We start from the raw sequence: 19,938 nt of genomic DNA, 5'->3' as shown, positions 1-19,938 counted from the left end.
CAGTGCGCTTCTGCGTCTCCGTCAAGGGTTGCTTACTGTTGATCAATTTGCAGTTAAGTTTCGTACTTTGGCGGCCAAGCTCACCTGGAACAATGACGCACTCCCTACTACTTTCTGGCAGGGCTTCTCCGACTGCATCAAGGATGAGTTGGCTGGTCGGAAGATTCCCCCCTCTCTGGATGATCTGATCTCCTTGGCCATCCAGATAGACATTCTATTTCGAGAACGTTTCCAAGAGAAATCTCACTTATGTAAGGCCTTTGTTCCGTGACTGGCACCATCCTTTCAGCGGCCCCTGCAAACTCCAGCCTCCCCTGTTCCCCCTGTCTCCGGAGGACCTATGCATCTAGGTTGATCAAGGCTATCTCAAGAGAAGAGAACCCAGAGTCTCTCATCTGGCCTCTGCCTTTATTGTGGACAGAAGGGACACGTTAATGAATCTTGCCCACAGAGGCCAGGAAACTTCAGCACCTAGCATGCTCTGAGAGGGGCATGCTTGGTCACTCTTCTCTCCCCTCTAGTCAGCCTCCCTCCATAGCCATCCAGCTTCACCACAACAACTCCACACTTGCCCTTTAGGCCTTCATTGACTCTGGAACAGCTGGAAATTTTATTTTAGCCACCCTTTTCAGGGAATGAGCTTGGCCTATAGAGCCATTATCACAGCCTCTGCGAATCGCTGTGGTGGATGGTACCCTCCTCTCATGTGGACTTATTCGCTTTCAAACTAGACCAATAGAAATGTCTATTGGTGTGCTACATCACAAGACTATAACTTTTCCTGTACTTCCTCAGGCCACCTCTGTAGTCATTCTGGGCCTCCCATGGCTTAAACAACACTCCCCAGTGTTGGACTGGTCCACTCCAGAGGTATTGGCTTGGGGTCCCTTGTGTCACTACAAATGTCTGACCAAGCTCACGCCTATCAGGCCTCTTGCTTTCTTCACTCCTGAGGTTGCACCATCTATTCCCAGTCAGTATATGGATTTCAAAGACCTTTTTTCCAAGTGCAGGGCCAAGCAGCTACCTCCCCACTGGTCTTATGACTGTGCGATAGACCTCATTCCCAATTCCACACCTCCCAGAGGTTGAGTATTCCCCTCTAAGTCCCCCCTTTTAGACGCAGGGTATGAGTGAGTATATCAAGGAGAGTCTGCAAGGGGGATTTATTTGCAAGTCCTCTTCCCCTGCTGGCGCAGGGTTTTTCTTTGTCCAGTCATGTATTGACTACTTCGGTCTGAATGCCATCACCATAAGGAACCGTTACCCTCTGCCACTCATCCCTGGGCTCTTTGACCGTTTCCGAGGTGCATACAATCTAATTCGGATCAAAGAGGGGGATGAATGGAAAACCGCATTTAACACCAGAGCATGGGCATTATGAATACCTTGTGATGCCCTTCGGTCTCTGCGATGCCCCGGCTGTTTTTCAGCACTTTGTAATGAGGTGTTTTGAGACCTTTTATACATCTGTGTTGTAGTCTATTTGGATGATATTCTAATTTTATCTCCAGACTTGCCTACTCACAGACAGCATGTTCGTTTGGTCTTACAGCAGCTCAGAGACAATGGACTCTATGCGAAGGCAGAAAAGTGCCTGTTTGAACTTCCTCAGGTACCCTTTCTGGGTTACATTGTTTCTAAAGAAGGCCTTTCCATGGATCCAGAAAGGGTTGCCCCTGTGCCTTCTACTCATGGAAATTCTCTCCAGCTGAAAGGTATTACTCTATTGGGCACAGGGAGCTCCTAGCCATCAGGCTAGCTTTGGAGGAATGGACATACCTCTTGGAGGGTTCTCCTCACAAGGCCTCACTGACCATAAGAACCTCCAGTACCTGCAATCGGCTCGCCACCTCAACCCCCGGCAGGCTTGTTGGTCTTTATTCTTTTCTCGGTTTGATTTTATAGCTACCTTCAAACCTAGTGCTGCTAACTCAAGTGCTGACACTCTTTCTCGCTCCTTTGACCCACAGGACTCTGAAACTGCTGTGGAGCCAGAGTTTATCATCCCCCCAGCCCTAATCCCAGCCTTGACCTCTATCCAGGAATCCACTATTCATCCAGGTTAAGCCTTGGTGCCAACTCAACTTCGTACCAGCATGTTATGATGGGCACATGATTCCAAGATTTCTGGTCATCCAGGCGTTCATAGAACATTCACTTTTCTCTCTCGACAGTACTTGTGGCCAAATCTTCATAAGGATGTGACAGACTATGTCAAGGCCTGTGCTGTCTGTGCTCAAACAAAGTCCGCCACCCGTGCCCCTGCATGCCCACTCTATCCACTACCTATTCCCACAGAACCTTGGTGTCATCTATCCATGGGTTTTATCATGGATCTCCCTCCTTTTGATGGCTGTATGGTTATTTGGGTAGTCGTGGACTAATTTTCTAAAATGTCCCACTTTGTACCTCTCCCAGCTCTACCATCTGCTGCAGCAGTAGTGCCAGTCTTCATTCGGGAAATTTTCAGACTTCACGGTATGCCCACTAATATTGTGGCAGATCATGAGGTGCAGTTTACTTACTGCTTCTGGAAAAGCTGCAAATTTCTGGACATCTCTGCAGAGTTCTCTTCAGTGTATTATCCGCAGACTAATGAGCAGACGGAGAGAGTAAATCAGTCCTTGGAGCAATATCTTTGAGCCCTGGTATCCCCTCACCATGAAGACTGGGTGACTCTGCTACATTGGGCAGAGTTTGCAAACATTAATCATGTCTGCACCAGCACCAAGGAGTCTCTATTCTTCATCGTCTACGGCAAACATCCTCACCTTCCGTCCCCTATACCCTGCTTTGCTGATGTACCCGCTCTCAGTGCCCTGCAGAGGGACTTCAACCGTATTTGGGCTTCAGTCTTAGAGCACCTAAAGCGTCTTCGTTACAAGAAGTTTGCAGATCGGCATCGCCGTAAGGCACCTATTCTCCAACCTGGGGACAACGTCTGGCTATCCACCAGGAATATTCGTTGCAAGATGCCTTCTCTAAAGTTTTCTCCATGGTAAATCATACTTATGTCGTTTCTGCCAAGCTTAACCCAGTTTGTTATAAGTTACGCCTTCTTCCACATCTCAAGCTGCCCAATGCTTTTCATGTGTTTCTACCTAAGCCGTTGGTCCTGAATTGCTTTTATCCTTCCTCTCCTCTGGCTACTCCTGCAACCGGTTCTTCTCAGGAAGTTACTATTCCATTATACTCAAGAGTGTTAAATACATAGAAATTTGTTTTACTAATAATAAAAACTTTTACTGAGAAGGTATTTAACCATTTTCTACTCCTATATCTATTTGAGATCCTAAAATGTTTCATAAACACATCAGAATAAATACAAACACTAATGTACACTAACCTATAAGACTTGAAACCAATAACCCATACCAGCAAATTAAACTCTTTTTTCCAATTATCAACGTTTACAGAACTTATCTTGTTCACACATATATTTTTGACTTTTCTAAATATTCTTTTGCATTTGTATCTACTTTAAATATTGCAAGTAGGTATTTTCTGCTAAACACATAGTAACCTAGAACATTAATTGCCTAGGTATTTACATATGACATGAGTGTGGAGGAAGGCGGCTCTCAGCAGATGACAATGGATTATATCCGCATCATTGACAAGGACACAACACAGGATCATCTTGAAATTATTTTGCTGAAAGCACCATTACATGGCATTGTTCAGCTGGATGGAAGAACTATAAATGAAGGAGAGCAATTCAGCTACCAAGACCTGGGCATGCTAAAAGTTAGGTTAGGATTTTTAAAATACTTGGTTTTGTGTGATTTTTTTTTATTTTTTTTGGCTATAAAGCATCTTTGTGTCATAAATGATGCCAAATGATGTACCAGTAATATAGGAACACCTGCACCAGAATTAATTGGGCCTGATTTATAGTGCAACTGATTTAAAAAAAAAAGACATGGTAATTGTGCCTAAGAATTAACCTTTTTGTCTTTTTGGATTTCCTAAAAATGCACTTTTATGCAAGTGTGCCTAAAATCTCATAGCCGTATATCAGCAGTGTGAAATGTAAGCTCTACTTTAGTTAATTGCTAGGAAATTTGGAACTATACTTGGTGAATGGCAATCCCACCACTGTGCTCTGTAGGATTGATGGAGCATTTGGAGGTACTTTCTTGGGTTGAAACATTTACTTCAGAAAGCACTTGGCTATGCAACATCTGTTTTCGTGTGCTTTTGAATGTAAATGTGAAATGTTTTTGTTTATTTTTTTACAGCAACACAGTTAAAAAATGTTACTAAAGCAAAGCATTAGTGGTTTTTCATACCATATTCATTTGAATATATATCCTTATATATCTAATAATTACAATTTCATATAGGCGTATATTTTATATTATGTCTAGTATATATTTTCATTGTGAAATGAAGTGTATGAATTTACCTGTGTGCAGTAATCACTAATAGGAGAGCCAGCATTAGCTGAGTGAGGGTGTACACCACTCTTATCCATTTACCTGTGCTTGCAATCTGAGAGCCTGCTATTTAAATCTTATAAGCACAGCACTAAACAACCTACCTAAAACACTCTGGTATCAGACATAATCACCACCTGCTGGCAAAAAGATACATTTATGAAAATATTTCCCATTTACAATATGTTTTATTCTTTAAAATAATAAGGGATAACTATATCCATACACTCTATACATTTCCTTCTAATTAACTTGTGTTTTCTGTTAATAAAGGTACCAGCATGATGGTTCTGAATCTGTGTGGGATGAAGTTAAATTTATGGCTACAGATGGTATAAATTCTGCTGACTTTGTTCTAAAAATACAGGTCAGTTGCATGAAACCTAGAAATAGTACCAGAAGTATAAATCAATCCGTGGGCATAAAAAATGTCATTGTATGAAACAGACATCCTTTAACATCCTTGACTAGTCCTTGTTGGAGGCATAAACTGTGTCATAAATGCCACTAAGCACTTTTTTTATCCTATATGTCAATAAAAAATAAAGTTTATGTTGTTCATTTCATGTCTACCCAGATACTTGTGTGCCCAGAAGTTTCTCCTGGCTAATGCCTAATGTTGTATGTTCCTGAGCAATCAGGTTATTGATCGGAATATGTATATATTGCAGGTGATCCCTGTAAATGATGAACCACCAATTATGAAGGACAATCTTTTACCCACTATATACTGTGCAGAGGGTGAAGAAGTGGTGATTTCCGCAGATTACATCTATGCGGTAGATGCAGATAGTGATAATATGAAGCTGAGTTTCATGATTGCTCGTCAACCTCGTTGGGGTGTTGTCATGAAAGCTGGAGTCTCTGTAGATCGATTTTCCCAAATGGATATATTTCAAGGAACTGTTATCTACCGGCACACAGGTATATATGCCAGAAAATATAAACATTAAATACATACCTAAATAAAATAAAAATGTCAGAAGATTAAAGCACCTAACTTTTGCGTTTTCCCCTTTTATGACCAGAGATACCTCTTTGTTTGTATATGTAATTCTAGTTTCAATATGCTTTTAAGAACTCAGATTTTCCAACTGTGGTAGTGAGCCCCCAACCTTTACCCTCCTCTCCTGTGACAAGGCACCAGTGTCCAATATGAGCACTCTAACTAGATGGCAGGAGCTTGTAATATTGCTCCAGCAGGGGCTGGGCTCCAATGTAGCAGAAGTCTAGCACAAAGAATAGAAATGTACATATTCAATTTAGTGATTTATACACTCAGAATGTTTTAGTTTTGAAAAGCATATCATTCTTTCAATTATCAAAAACAATTTTTTTAACAGGTGGAGAAATTGGACTGGAGCCTTGCTTTGACACTATAACACTTGTTATTTCTGATGCTGAATTGGATACGGATGTAAAATGCTGTATTAATACTCATCATAACCCATTACTGCCAAACCATGACTCATTTCCTGTATATGACCTTAATATCACAGTTTTTCCGGTAGATAATCAGCCGCCATCTATAACAATAGGTAAGAAGATTGTGTACTACATTTATGACCGTAATATTAATCTTTTATTTAACGGAAAGAATTTTAAATAAACAACCTTCTAATTAGCACCCTCATAATATTACAGCCATTAAATCATTATGTATTCATTTATCTAATTTAATTGTATTTTTAAATGTCTTGTGGTATTAGCAGTGATGTAAATATATAATATATATAAATGTCTCTGTACTTAGAATCTGCAAGACAATATACAAAACAGAGAAAATAAAATATTCTATGGCTTATTCTAGGGCTCACTTACAGTGGAAATGTCCAAGTTGCATTATGGCTAACATTCACCACTTCCAGCTTTTTCCCAACCAACACTCACTGCTCAGTTTTCCAACACAAAATTTGACAATTATAGGTTTTAATATATATATTTAAAAACAGAAAGACACTCCTCCTATTTTTTAAACTTGTTCAACATATGCCACATCCCTTAATACAAAATTTGCAAACATTTTTTTACACAACAGGGTCAATAACCTTGGGACTTTGCAGGCATATATTCATTCACAATCCAGTATGTATCTTTTGTTAATACAAATGTTTATTAAACAAATAAAAATATAAAAACATTTACATGCTCCAATAATAAATCTGTGGTTGTTACGAATAGGCTCATAACAGTTCAACGTTTCTCGGAACATAGTCCGCTTCCTCAGGAACATATTAGCTTCTGTTTCCACATTTAATTCCTCGATTGGACAGATAGATAAAGGGGTCAGTTCTTTATTGGAACATATGAATAAGTTGATATAGATCACTGGCTGAGCTCTATCCTGTTCCAGTTCTTAGAATAAGCATTAGGATAGTTTCATGGATCCGGCCATTTAAATAGTCCTGAGCTCTATCCTGTTCCAGTGTAACACTCTTAGAATAAGCATTAGGATAGTTTCATGCATCCAGCCATTTAAATAGCCTTTGTTCTAAGCCCCATCCTGATATTGTCCTCCATGTAATCACCTCCGATCTTAGCATGCTAATTACCATGGAGGAGAATATCAGGATGGGGAAGAAGCATGTTTAAAGGCCAGTGATGATAAAATAAACAGAATTATCCTGAATGTAGACAGGAAACAAATCTCTGGTGTAAAAATTCTTCTTTTTCCTCTGGCACAGGTGAAATATTTGCCGTTGACGAAGGCAAGTCGTGTGCATTTACAATGAGCCACTTGCTTGCCAATGATCCTGACACAGACAATAATGATTTAAAATTTATATTGGTATCCCCTCCTCAGTATGGCTACATTGAAAATGTTCTACCATCTCCAGGCTTTGAAAAAAGTAACATGGGAATAAGCATTGGTAAGTGACTTTAAAGACATTGTCATTGGATGGTAAAACATTACCTAGATCACAGAGAAAGGTTTTTTTAGACTACTGTTGCTGAAAAACCTCCTTCACAAATACTTAACAAGCTAGCCACAACCCAGAACTGCTGAAGGTTGTCCATCCCTGCTCTTGACTGATAAGGAACATTCAAAAAGCAAATAAAAGTAAATCTTTAATATGCAAAGTTTCTTCCTAAATGATCACCACAATTTAACATATTGTATTGTTCCCAGAATAGACTTTTCACAGCATGTGGCATTATTTTATAAAGCTACAATGGAATTTTGTTATCTTTCCAGAAATGCTGCTACCTTATTTAAACATGGCACATTATGCAAAATATCTGTCAAAACTGAAATGTTGGAAGCTAGATTTTTATTCATCTGTAGCTGTGATGGTGAAAGTATGTATACACAGCAGATGGTATTAAAAAAGAACAAGCGCAAAAATAGCCTGCAGTCTAGCTTATAGAACTTAAGGTGCCAAGGAGATAACTGGTTTGCCTGTGGTCATGCATGGACATAGTCTATCTGCTAGCATTTCTAATGTATGTTTCCTAAAGGCTTCTGTTTATAATGAATCCCCATTGACAATAACACATATTGCAGTCAAAAGGAAAGTTCCTTAAAACAGTAAAAATACACATTAAAAAATTTTATCTTTGCAAATGATTAAATTTAAAAATATTCACTAACTTTCCTTTTTTGTTTTACCCCAGATGCGTTTCTGCTGAAAGATATTATATCTCATAATGTGAATTATGTACAGTCAAGACATCAAAGAATGGAGCCAACAGCAGACCAGTTTATGTTTTATGTCACTGATGGGAAACAACGCACAGTGGAAAAGCCTTTTTACATTGTAATTAATCCAACAAATGATGAAGTTCCAGAGTTTATGGCCAGGAACATTACTGTAAGAAATGTTATCAATTTCTGTGTCGTAATAGATTCAGGAAATGCCTTTATTTTCTTGGATACATATTGTTCCATTTTTTATTTTCATAAGTTATGAGTTCAGATATGGTATCTGCACAGAGACGGTCTTTGCAAATGCATACTGTGACAAAATAAAAAGCTCTTCCTCTTGGAGTCTAGATAACAAATCTGATCTTGTATTTCTGGAATGGCACATGGGTTTTGATTACTCCAGCACCAAGTAAACAGTAATTTAAATTATCACATCAAGTGTTACCTAGTGTACACTGGGTGCTGGAATAACAAAATCCTATATGCTTTTCCACAAGTACAAGTTCTGCTTTGTGATAACTGCATTTTAGATTTATTGTCAGCTCTCAAAAAACAATAATAATTTTTTGAACATTTTTTCTATTTTAAGGTAGACGAAGGGGAAGCAATAGAATTAAATCCCTCCATAATTAATGTGTCAGACATGGATGTACCCCCGAATCAGTTATTATTCAGTGTTACTGTGCAACCCCAGCATGGCATGATTTTTGAGAAAAACTATGGTGCTGACCACACAAAAGATTTCCTTAAAAGCCTGAAAAGTAATACACTTCCTATGCTACAGGATTTCTCTATGGACCACCTTAAAAACGGTAAATATCTAAAAATTAAAATATAAATAAATATTATAAATAAAATGAATTTGCCAGTGATATCCACAGAAAGTTTGTTGTGTTGCAAAAAAAAAAATGTTAAGTTGGGTTTACTGATAAAATGATACTGATTTGCTGACATCTTACAAATGCGTGATTACTCATATAAGATTAACTTGTTTTACCCCAACCATACTCATCTAATATAAATGTGTACAACTGATATTTTCTTTATTTAGGTATGAAGCTAATGTATATGCACGATGACTCAGAAAACCTTGCAGACACTTTCACAATTCTGCTGTCAGATGGAAAGCATGAGGTAGAGAGAACAATCTTTGTCAATGTCAATGGGATTAATGATGAAAAACCAGTGCTGACAAAGTAAGTTTAATTCATTATGTGCCATAAATAATGGTATTACATATAATTCATTACAATGATGCATTCAATAGAAAAATGCTCTGGTGCCATTTCAGGAGAGGAAGCAGATCGTTTTGTTTAATTGATGTAACATAGAGCTAAAGGAGCTCCCTTGTTACTCTAGCCTAATTTAGATTATAATAGTTTTATTCATTTTGATTGAATTAGGATTTCTCCACAAACTGATTTATTCCAAAATACAATCAATGAAGCCTGTACCAAAATACTACTTGCCTCTTAACTTTTAAACACAAAAACCTATAAAAGGAAGTTTGTATGATAGTATGAGGCCATTAATGTTGCCCCACTCTATTGTCATATTTATAATATTAAAAATGTAAACCACATTGGGGATCCCAGAATAATGAAAAACAGAGAAAAGGAACTTCAGATCAATACCATTCTGACAATAATAATTTAAAAATAGGTTCTACGTTAATATTGTGATGTCCTTTCAAAACATGATAGCTAAAGAAATTTATAAAACAATTGTTAATGATGAATGTTTTTTTCCTGAAGGCACTGTGAAGTATTACTAAGTATGGGTGAGCATTATATTATTTCAAGTGCTGTACTGTCAGCAGAAGATAAAGATACGCCGCGAGAGCAAATTTACTATGTGATTGAAAGGATTCCAGATCAAGGACAACTTCAAATAAAGGCTTGTACCAGCTTTATTCAGCTTATTTTTATATACATTTTTTCATCTCATTATTCTATTATTAATTTAGTTTTTGTGCTGTGAGAGTTGGTGCAATGCTCATTGATTCTCCTAAAAGACTCTCAATTTATTAAATGGCATTTATACAATCAAATTAAAAGTGGTCCCGTTCTGTCGTTATAAATAACCTGCTGCTTTGCAGCTTTTCTTTCAGTTTAGATTTACCTGAGTGGGAATCAAAGCAATTTGCTAAATACATGGTTAAAACATGTTAACTACTTTATGTGCAAAATTAGCCTTTCGATCAGCCACAGCCATAAGGGCAGAGAAAAAATCTAGAATGCTTTTCTGGATTCTAGATCATTTTACAGCACAGAGGGGATGATGATTAATTATCGCCTAATAAGTAAACTAGGGAGGAGGTGACATATAAAACAGTATTGGTGAATCAGTAAATAAGGTAGCATGCACACAGCAAATATTTGTCACTGGAAACCATCCTTTGTTAACATTCCATGGAAAATTCTGTTCCATGTAGAGGGGAGAACGAGTGGCACCCCACTGTGCTCTTCTCCATTAACTTGTACAACAGTTGTTCACCTTTGATCATTCATGGATCTGTCAGGAAATTTCAGATTCTTGCTCGAATGTTTGTATCGGGTAGTGTTGGTGTTCGAATTCGAGATGATATTTGACCTGAATATGACTGTTGGAATTCGGATAGACCCAACCCAAAAAACATGTGATTCGACTTTGAGTGTAAAAAATAAGACGCTTTAATGTTAAAGTTATTTATTGAATGTGTGTGATTTGTGTAACAAATATTTTTTACAGGTTATCCCACAATGACAAGATGATTCCCACGGCTGCATTCATTCATGAGCACAGCTGTGGGACTCCTCCTGTCAGTGTCACGAGCCGTGGAGTCACATACTACAGTTTCGCTAGGGCTGCAAGAGCAATCAGGGGAGCGGAGCTCTGCTATGCTGACAGCTCCACTCCCTTAATTGCTCTTGCAGCCCTAGGGGAACTGTAGCATGTGTTCTTGGATAGAGATTCTCTATCCAAGAACACTGTGTTCTTGGATAGAGACTCTCTATCCAAGAACATATAATACGCTTTCACTAAGGCTGCTCTCTGATTGCCGACAAAAGGAAAATCCTTATGATGCTTGAGCTGTCATCAGGGTTTACTTTTCCTCAGCCAATCACAGGGCACTAAAGGTGATGAATGGGGAGACTTGTCCTCATTTAACCTCATTTAGTGCCCAGGGATCCAACACTGACAGGAGGAGTCCCACGGCTGTGCTCATGAATGAATGCAGCTCCGCTCTCCTGATTGCACTTGCAGTTATACACAGTCCCAAAAAATTACCCAAATTTTCCCATCATGACTTTAATGGTGTTCGAATTCAACTTCAATCACCCCAACAATATCGGCCTTTTCGATTGAATAGCCGTCGAATAGAATAGTCAGATATTTGACCAACACTAGTATCGGGCAAGAAATATCTGACCTGTTTACATGCCTAAATCCTGTAAATCAAAAGAATTTACAGAATAACTAATCCATTGCCAGTTTAAACAGTACACATGTTTGTAAAGATAGTTGATTTTTTGGGGTTGCAGTTTTATACTTTGAATCACTACCTTAGAACAAATATACTGATAAAAAACAGAATTAGGTTAAACTGTCTAATCAAAAAGCTCATATTAGGTAAGTGACTCAGAAAGCAGTAAATAGTCTACAATAATCCATCCCTCTTCAACCTCTCATCTTGGCATGCACTGCCTACCACTCACCTCTGCATTTCCTGTACCCATCTTTTACCATTTCACCACTCTCTGTAACCATTTCGTCAGTCATTTCACCACCAGAAGAACCCCTGCTCATTCCTGATCTCTGCAACTCACCCACCATTGTACAGCTTGCCCACAGCTTGCTATTGCAACTCCTGTCCGCTGCTCAGATCCCCACTACTGCTCAACTACGTATTCCCCATGCCCCTTTTCCAGCACACGTTCCACCAATTTATGCCATTCACCACACCTGTGTCACCTACACCTTCTGCCCACTGCTAGCCTTTGGATTTTTCACCTGCCTCTGCACCCTTTGTCCACAGCTCACCTCTGCCAACCCTGTTCACTGCTTAGATTGCCACCACTGCTTTAATATGAACTTCCACAGCCCAATTCTAACAATGCACCTCCTGTACACCTGTTCCAAAACTGTACCCCACCACATATCACTATACTTTCTACACACATCTGAACCTCACACACTACTATGACACCACAACACCCAATCACCATATGCACCTTTGCAACCACTACACATGATTCTACCAGTTATGCACACCATCCTCAAACACTCCTGCACTCCCGCTTGCACAAATTTTAACCACCACGGTACCCCCTTCCTGCACTCACCTCTGCCCTCACTGTACCTTCAAACACGTACACATGCCTATTCCACCATTTACAACTCTCCCCTGCACCTCACAACACATAGCATCACTGCAAACCCCTCCCTCGACTTCTGCCACCACCACACACTCACCTGTCACCACTACACTCCCTCCGCCCGCCTACACACACCCTTGTCACCTGCTCCTCACCTCTGAGCTGGCTTAGTTTTTATTTAGGTGCCAGCTGCATTTATTGATCAGCTCAGTGTGCGATTCCCAGCACTAGAGGTTTAATGGGGACAAGTCTCCCCATTCCAAACCTCTAGTGCTTTCTGATTGGCTGAGGAAAGCCTTCCTTAGCCAGTCAGAGAGCACTGGAGGTTTTGTAAAGGATACTTGTCCCCATTTAACCTCTAGTGCCAGGGATCGCAAACAGGATTCCCAGGGCTGCAAAAATGATTGCAGGTCTGGGAATCCACTGCGATCCCGGGGCACTAGAGGTTAATTAACCTCTAGTGCCTGGGGATCACTGCAAAGAACTCTCAATGGAGTTTCTCCATTCTCTATAGTGTGATCCCCGACACTATGGGGTTATTAACCTTTAGTGCCCCGGGGATCACAAACAGGTGGATTCCCAGGGAATCCTGTGAATCCCATGTGAATCCTCCTGTTTTAATTTCCTTGATCTTCTAATGGTTTCGCAAAATCTGTTCGCCGAAATTTTGCGGAACCATCGGAAGTTTGAGGAAACTTTTGTGAGAATGCCGGAGGCATCATCCCTACTGCAGAACACTATTAATTCAACTTGGACTTTGTTTAAAAAATAAACTTTACAAGAAGGTAATATTTACTTTTTCTTCCTCAAACATCTGTCACTATTTCAAGATATGGGGAAATGTGAAACTTTGCTTTTCACAATGATTAGCCACTGATCTGTCACATTGCTGCCATGTAGAAATGAGAGGGAGTGTTCATAATCCAAAGCAAATTTGGATTTGTGAAATTTGAAGTCTGTTAAGTAATGTTTTGGGATGATAAAGGAAAGTAATATTTCCCAGAGGTGCTTAGCATGAAGCAAACCTATTTCTTTCTCTATTTCAAGTAAAATACAGGATCACCTATAATATAATAATAAATTATTTGCCTTTGCTCTTTCTGTATCTTTTCCTCATTTATAGTATATTAAGGTATGATTCAGAGAAATTTTATTAAACATTTTCTGTTTTGTTTTCTTAGACAAAAAACACCTGGGTGAACATACAGGCTGGGATGAAGTGCACTCAAGAGGACATTGATATGAACCTACTTCGATATGTGCACACAGGAGCAATAGGTTTAAGGAATCAAGACAGCTTTACTTTTCACCTATGGGATGGCAGAAATAGATCACCTCAGATGCAATTTCACATCACAGTTAAGGATATGGAGAGAGGTAGGTATATAAGAATAAATTAGTCTAAAAATTTACATAAAAACCTAAAAGAATGACAACCGAAACGTACAAAATGACCAAGTGGTCAGGTCTGCCCTTTTTTTACAGGTTTTTATATTAATATTAATTTGTGTTTGTTTTCTTTTTTTACTTTATTCCTATTTAAAACTTTTTTGTTTAAGTATAGACTTATGTTTTACATACTGTGTTTAAATTCACTTACTATTCATGAACCCATTACCTCTGTTGGAAGTTTGTTGAAACATTCACAGCAATGCCCCTGTGTTCCTTACCTTAGCTTCATACTGAAAGTACTGCTACCCTGAATATAGGTCACATCTTCAATGTTTCAGTTTTTTACCCCTTTTTTACATTTGTTTCTCAGATCTGTAAAAAAAAGTTTCTGTTGTCTTTGTTGATACTTTTTTTTAACTTAGACTTAGAACAAATTTTGTTGCTTGTTTCTGTATAATTTCCACATATACTTGAGTATAAACAATGATTTATCATTATTTTTGTGTTTACCATTCTAATGTCATTGAAACTGCCATTACAAAAGAAAACCTGGTTTATACTTGGTATAAATACCAAGATAGCACTACATCCTCATGTAAAATGGATAACAAGATCTTAAAATAGTAATAGTAATTTACCAAGTTTTGTAGATTGCTTTCAAAATGGACTATATATGTTTTTAAATGTAAAAATATCAATATTTCTGTTTACTAATAATTTACAACACAAGTGCCAAGTTAAAAGGGATATGTAGGCTTGATCCAAATATCACCAATGTTTTCAATGAACTTCTAAGCTGCATGAAGCACTGGCAACAACAACAACTCATATCTGATTTCCGCAAATAAAATCTTGTTGGCTGCTGTAGAATGCCACATTTACATTTCACCGTCGTCCTTTGTACTCTGAACAAGACTGAAGGTCATTATTTTCCAATGATGAACATTTTTTTTAATCTATAAAGAAATGCTTTACATATCAACATGATGTTTGTGTCATCACATATTTTTGTGTCCTTAGGAGATATTGTAATGTCTTTAAAAACGCTCCATGTGTCAAGAGGTGACAGAGCCATCATAAGTACTGATGTGCTGTTTGCTTCTGATGGCACTGACAAACCAGAAGAGCTGCTCTACGTTCTCTCCTCACCACCTCAGTACGGCCAGATTGAATATGTCAACCACCCTGGAATTCCCATAACAAGCTTCAGTCAGATGGATGTTGCTGCTCAGACTATCTGCTACATCCACAATGGAAAAGCTGCAGCTGCTGCTGATATGTTCAAGTAGGTGTCTAGATGGCAAACCCCTCCTGTCTGTCTTTTCATTCTGCTAACAGATGATTTATTAACCTAATCTACCCAGTGCCAGGAGACCACTATGGAGCTTGGCCTTTCCTGGCACCAAAGAAACATGTGAAGTGGTTGTGAATCTAGCTTTGTCTCAAAGCTTGGTTTTACCTTCCAAAATCCACAACTTAGCGTTCAATGTCTGGGATGATAGGATGTAGGATTTGACTATACAGTTCCATCTGTTTTAAATGAATTTTCTTTTCGTTTAGTACCTTTAGTAGTTTTATTTATATTGATAATTTTATTGTGACAAAGACATTCTGAATGCATTGTTATGCAAGATGTAAAAAAAAAAAGCTCCATTACAGCCAAGTGAAGGTACACACAAGGCAGACTGGCAACACTTTTCCTACTTGTGGAGCAGTGACAATGTTGTCAGCCTGCAACATTGTGTTACTGGCAAGAACACCATGTACAAAACATTGTACCAGATTCAGGAAAAGAAATTTGCTTAAGAATGTGATTAAAGTATTAATAGTGTAAGAGTAATCAACACACTTGGCAAGTTGGCAGAATAGGCCAAAGAAAAAAAAATACAACTGCTTTTCAGTTTACCATGCCAGGGTCCCAGGGAAAAAAGGGCACAATACAAGAAAAAAAAATCAAGCAAATCATCAACTGCTAATTAGCAAAGATGATTTGTTTTAGTTGGTTCAATGTCTTGATTGCATACTTTTGCAAACATAATAAAAGCTGTGTGGCAGCATTAAGGCACCTGTGTTCCATGTAGTTCTTCTCTATTGAGAACACCAGATCTGATTTAAAACTCTAGCATAATATTCTTTAGAGGGCTGTTTCCTGTTGTTTACATTTTATAGCAACAGTTTGGAATGATTTTTTATTGTATTTGAAATATTTTTCATTTTGAATTATTGTAAATCCTTGACACATTTTATTATGGCATAAAAAAATCTAATAAACAGAGAGCTTTAGGGCCCTGTGTCAGTAAAGAATTAATAGGCAAAAACTGGAAACATCTATGCTCTTGAGTGTTTTCAGTAGTTGCTGCATCTGGTAGCGGCATGATGGCACCTGGTGTTACAGTGTCATCTCACAGGAGATTGTCACTGGTCCAACTTAGTGATATAAAACTGCTATGGACAGGCTGTTTTAGAATGGAAATATAATTAGGAACCCTAAAACAAAGACTTGTTAATTTTTAAAACTCTTTTAATTAACATTTCTTGCTGTTAAAAATCTGGCAGGGCCCCCCATGTCTGCTAACCTGGTGTTCTTCCCTTGGCTGTATTCAGGAGCTGGCCAGAACAGCCGGGGCAACATCAATTAATGTGTGTCTGAGTGATCAGATTTAATGTTCCACTATTGCACTTTCCGCAAGTCTGAAATATTACTACGTATTGTCTGATGTTTCTGGGCTGGAAGAAGAATGTGGCACTTCTTGTTTGGACAGATGACACCGAGTGATTAGCAACCCCTGACATCAGGTGCCGGCAGCGGTATGCCAAGTACAGAAGCAAATGTCCTCCATTTTGACACGCTGGCTTGATTCTGCATTGAATTGGCACTATTTACTGCTTCTCTGCATTTTTTTTCTCTTTATCTTTTTAAATTCCATGACAGATGGCAGCCTCTGTAGCCAGTTCCATCACCATGGAGCTGCAGGCAGCACAGAGGAACTGTAATGTTCAATTGAAGATGTGGCCCCTGCTGAGCACCAAAGACTTTTAGTCTCAAATTTTAACTGTTTCAGTTTAGCCAGGTATTCACCAGAAATGGTGGTGTAGAGCAGTGAATTAGTAGAGTACAATTGACACACTGGGTCTGTAGAACTGTAGTGAGGTAAAGCTTTATCGGCCAATGGAATTTTTAACCATCTCACCACAATCCATATATATTGGCTAAAGAAAGTTGACGGAGTACTGCACCGCTCACTAAAATTAAAAAATATATAATTTTATAGGATTACCACAGTCAAATGCAGTTCATGATAATATTTTATTTATTTGGTTTAGCACAGATCCAATTATGTATGAATATATGTGGTATGCTTTGAGAGTGCATTAGTGGTTTGGAGAGGAAATTCTCTTCGGATACTTTTCTGTGGAACTCAAATGCATATTAGGTTTTTTAATTATAGTTTTTTTAAAGCTAGGGTTTTCACCACTCAGAGGTGATTTAACTTTTACTATGGGTGTGATAAGGATAAAATATCATCCCTAAGTTTAAAGGTACGCTACAAAATCTTCAGTGTTAAAGAGACAACAATGGTCAAGGGTAAAGAAAACTAACCAACTAAAATTTAGAAGTCAAAGTAAGGTTTTGGGAACATAAATGTAAACAGGGCTGCTGATTCTGGTAGTAATACCAAATCAACTGCTTTAGCCATTAAATCCAAGCTAAATTTTTGAAGCATGACAGCTGAGGAAGAGGGGTCCTAAGTGCAAATGATAGAAGAGTTTTAATTCTTTTTTAAGAATCAGATTTTTTTTAAAATATTAATTTAGAGATTGATGCATGAAATGTGTGCTAAAAACTGTTACCTGTAGCAATCAGACTTTTTACTTTAACATGGTGGACTGCAAAAATTATACTTGAAAGTCAATTGGTTTCAAAGAGGAACAACATTTTTTCCTTTAACACACTTTCATACATCAACTACAAAGGCTGTGAAAGCTTAGAAGATCTAAGATGTTCACAAAATCTACAGGGAAAACTTTGTGTAAAGGTATGTTATTTCTTTTGTGTAGATGGTGAAACAGGAACACATGCTGAAGGCTGCCTTGCCTCTTTTTGCCAGATTCCTTGTCAGTAATGGGCTGCGGACAAAGCATGGAACCTTGCATGTTGCAGTGGAGATGGTTGATAAGACTCCACCAACATTATCCAAGAACTATGGTCTGAAACAGATGAAAGGTTCAGTGGCACTGATAACTCCAGACATTCTTCAAACCATGGATCCGGACACAGCAACTGAAAACATTACATATATAATTACGGAACACCCGCAGTATGGGCAGATATATCTGAGAGGTTCCCTTTTGCAGAAAAACAACTTCACCCAAAGAGATATTGACAACATGGATGTTGCCTACCGACACAAAGGTCAAGATGCTCAGATTGACAAATTCACATTTGTTGTAACAGACAGGTCAAATCGTGGATTTATAATTGATGGAAAACTGCAGATTGAACCAGTACCTTTAATCATACAAGTAAGTGTTAAAACAAAATGGGGTGCCAAAGCATGAATCCTATAGTTAGGATTTAGAAACTCAAAACTACAAAAGTGTGCTGTTTTAAAAATATAAAAAGTCCAAGTAGCTTTTTTAATCCACATGATAACATAAAACAGCCAACACATTTCTGGGGCACACCCCCTTCCTTTCATCAAGGCTTTCAATTGTTATAGGAGTTTGCTGGGAGTTTGTATTATTAATCCAGGGACATTCTCCTTACTTGGTACAGAACAGTTTAGCAATTATTTTTGTCTATAAAGGGGAGGTTGTTTGGCCCTCAAAATACTTTGGCTTTCCTGTGTGATCTAATTATTTATCAGTAAAACTGCTTGTATTCTTAACTATTTAGTTTGGTGCTCCTTTGTAACTTTGAATCACATTGCTGATGCCCACAAACGAGATTCTTGTATTTTTTGAGCAACCTTATCAAGAAGTAGTGAGCTCTATTAATTATATTTTATCGTATTTTATTGTAAATTATCAAATAAATGTAGTTTTAAATGTTGATCATTTTTGGCATGGTGTCAGGTCAACTGGAGAGGGAATAGATTAAATGTTAGGTTAATAAAGTTTCTTTTATTAAGGTGGCATCCTCTAAATGACTTAAGTTTTTTTTATATTTTTTTTTTTAGATTGTATATGGGTTTCCCACAGATGCCGTGTTGGATTGGCAACAACCATCCACTAATGACATTACCAAGGGCCTATTTCTTAAATTTTGACTTTTTTCTATTTTGCTCCTTACCATTATTTTACATAGAAAAATATATAGAAATATCCAAGTATGTGATTTTTTATATATATAATTCATTTCTCCACTTTCAAACTTCCTAAAAACAGAATTAAACCATCAATGCTCACCTATCCGGTTTCAGTGCCGGATTCAACCTTCTTCTTAGGATCTTTTGCCATCTTCATTAGCAATGCTGGGATGACTTAACACAGGAAAGCTAGGATTGCAAGTCCAATTAGGCAGGTAGGAATGGTTATTGCAGAGGGGACACCTGTCCCTTTCTGCAGTAACCACCTGCCTGATCATGCATTTTTAAAGTGGGACTTTAGGTTTATTTCAATGTAATTTTTTGAAGTGCAGAACCAATTTTCAGAAATCTGTGAGTGTTCAGAGGTTTTAAACTTTTTAATTCTTTCAGGCTTATAGCCAGTAGCAGCTAGTAATATTCATCTGAACTTATTCTGTAATGTCATAAACATTTGGAGCATATCCAAGCCACTTCTCCAGTTGTAATGAATGTCAGGAACATACCCCAGCACTTAGAGCTAGGTGGGTAAGACAGTCAACTTAATCTAATAACCCTTAGTTGTTAGAAATACATGGCTAAATGTGTGGATTGTTGTGGTCACTCTGCCCAGGTAGAAATGTTAAAACAACATTATATGTGGATGGATCAGTACTGGTTGTTCCCGTATGCTCCAATTGTTCTCTCTATCCAAAATGTGCATCTTACTGTACTTAAAAAAAGGGCAATTACCTTGTTTTGTTAAATATATTATACTCCAATATGAACCCATGAGAAAGATACATTCACATCAG

At 38.1% G+C, this 19,938-nt stretch overlaps 1 protein-coding gene across 6 annotated transcripts in view; it reads left to right on the top strand.

Moving 5' to 3' along the window:
* Positions 1-19,938, top strand: part of FREM1 (FRAS1 related extracellular matrix 1) — an 83,598-nt gene that overhangs the window by 37,983 nt on the left and 25,677 nt on the right. For 3 of the 6 annotated variants that reach the window (XM_072404295.1, XM_072404294.1, XM_072404296.1), the window contains 12 exons: positions 3,547-3,755; positions 4,716-4,809; positions 5,114-5,366; positions 5,786-5,980; positions 7,127-7,312; positions 8,058-8,254; positions 8,678-8,900; positions 9,140-9,284; positions 9,843-9,984; positions 13,628-13,823; positions 14,859-15,123; positions 17,948-18,362. In XM_072404295.1, the coding sequence (XP_072260396.1) occupies positions 3,547-3,755; positions 4,716-4,809; positions 5,114-5,366; positions 5,786-5,980; positions 7,127-7,312; positions 8,058-8,254; positions 8,678-8,900; positions 9,140-9,284; positions 9,843-9,984; positions 13,628-13,823; positions 14,859-15,123; positions 17,948-18,362 (2,520 nt within the window). Of the gene's footprint in view, positions 1-3,546; positions 3,756-4,715; positions 4,810-5,113; positions 5,367-5,785; positions 5,981-7,126; positions 7,313-8,057; positions 8,255-8,677; positions 8,901-9,139; positions 9,285-9,842; positions 9,985-13,627; positions 13,824-14,858; positions 15,124-17,897; positions 18,363-19,018; positions 19,169-19,938 lie in introns of those variants that run through there. The other 3 variants (XR_011919772.1, XM_072404297.1, XR_011919773.1) reach the window with 3 other exon arrangements.

This window comes from Pyxicephalus adspersus, chromosome 3 (assembly GCF_032062135.1).
Source record: "Pyxicephalus adspersus chromosome 3, UCB_Pads_2.0, whole genome shotgun sequence".
Classification (NCBI taxonomy): domain Eukaryota; kingdom Metazoa; phylum Chordata; class Amphibia; order Anura; family Pyxicephalidae; genus Pyxicephalus; species Pyxicephalus adspersus.
The sequence above is the reverse complement of the archived record's forward strand: the minus strand, read 5'-3'. Positions and strand labels throughout refer to the sequence as shown.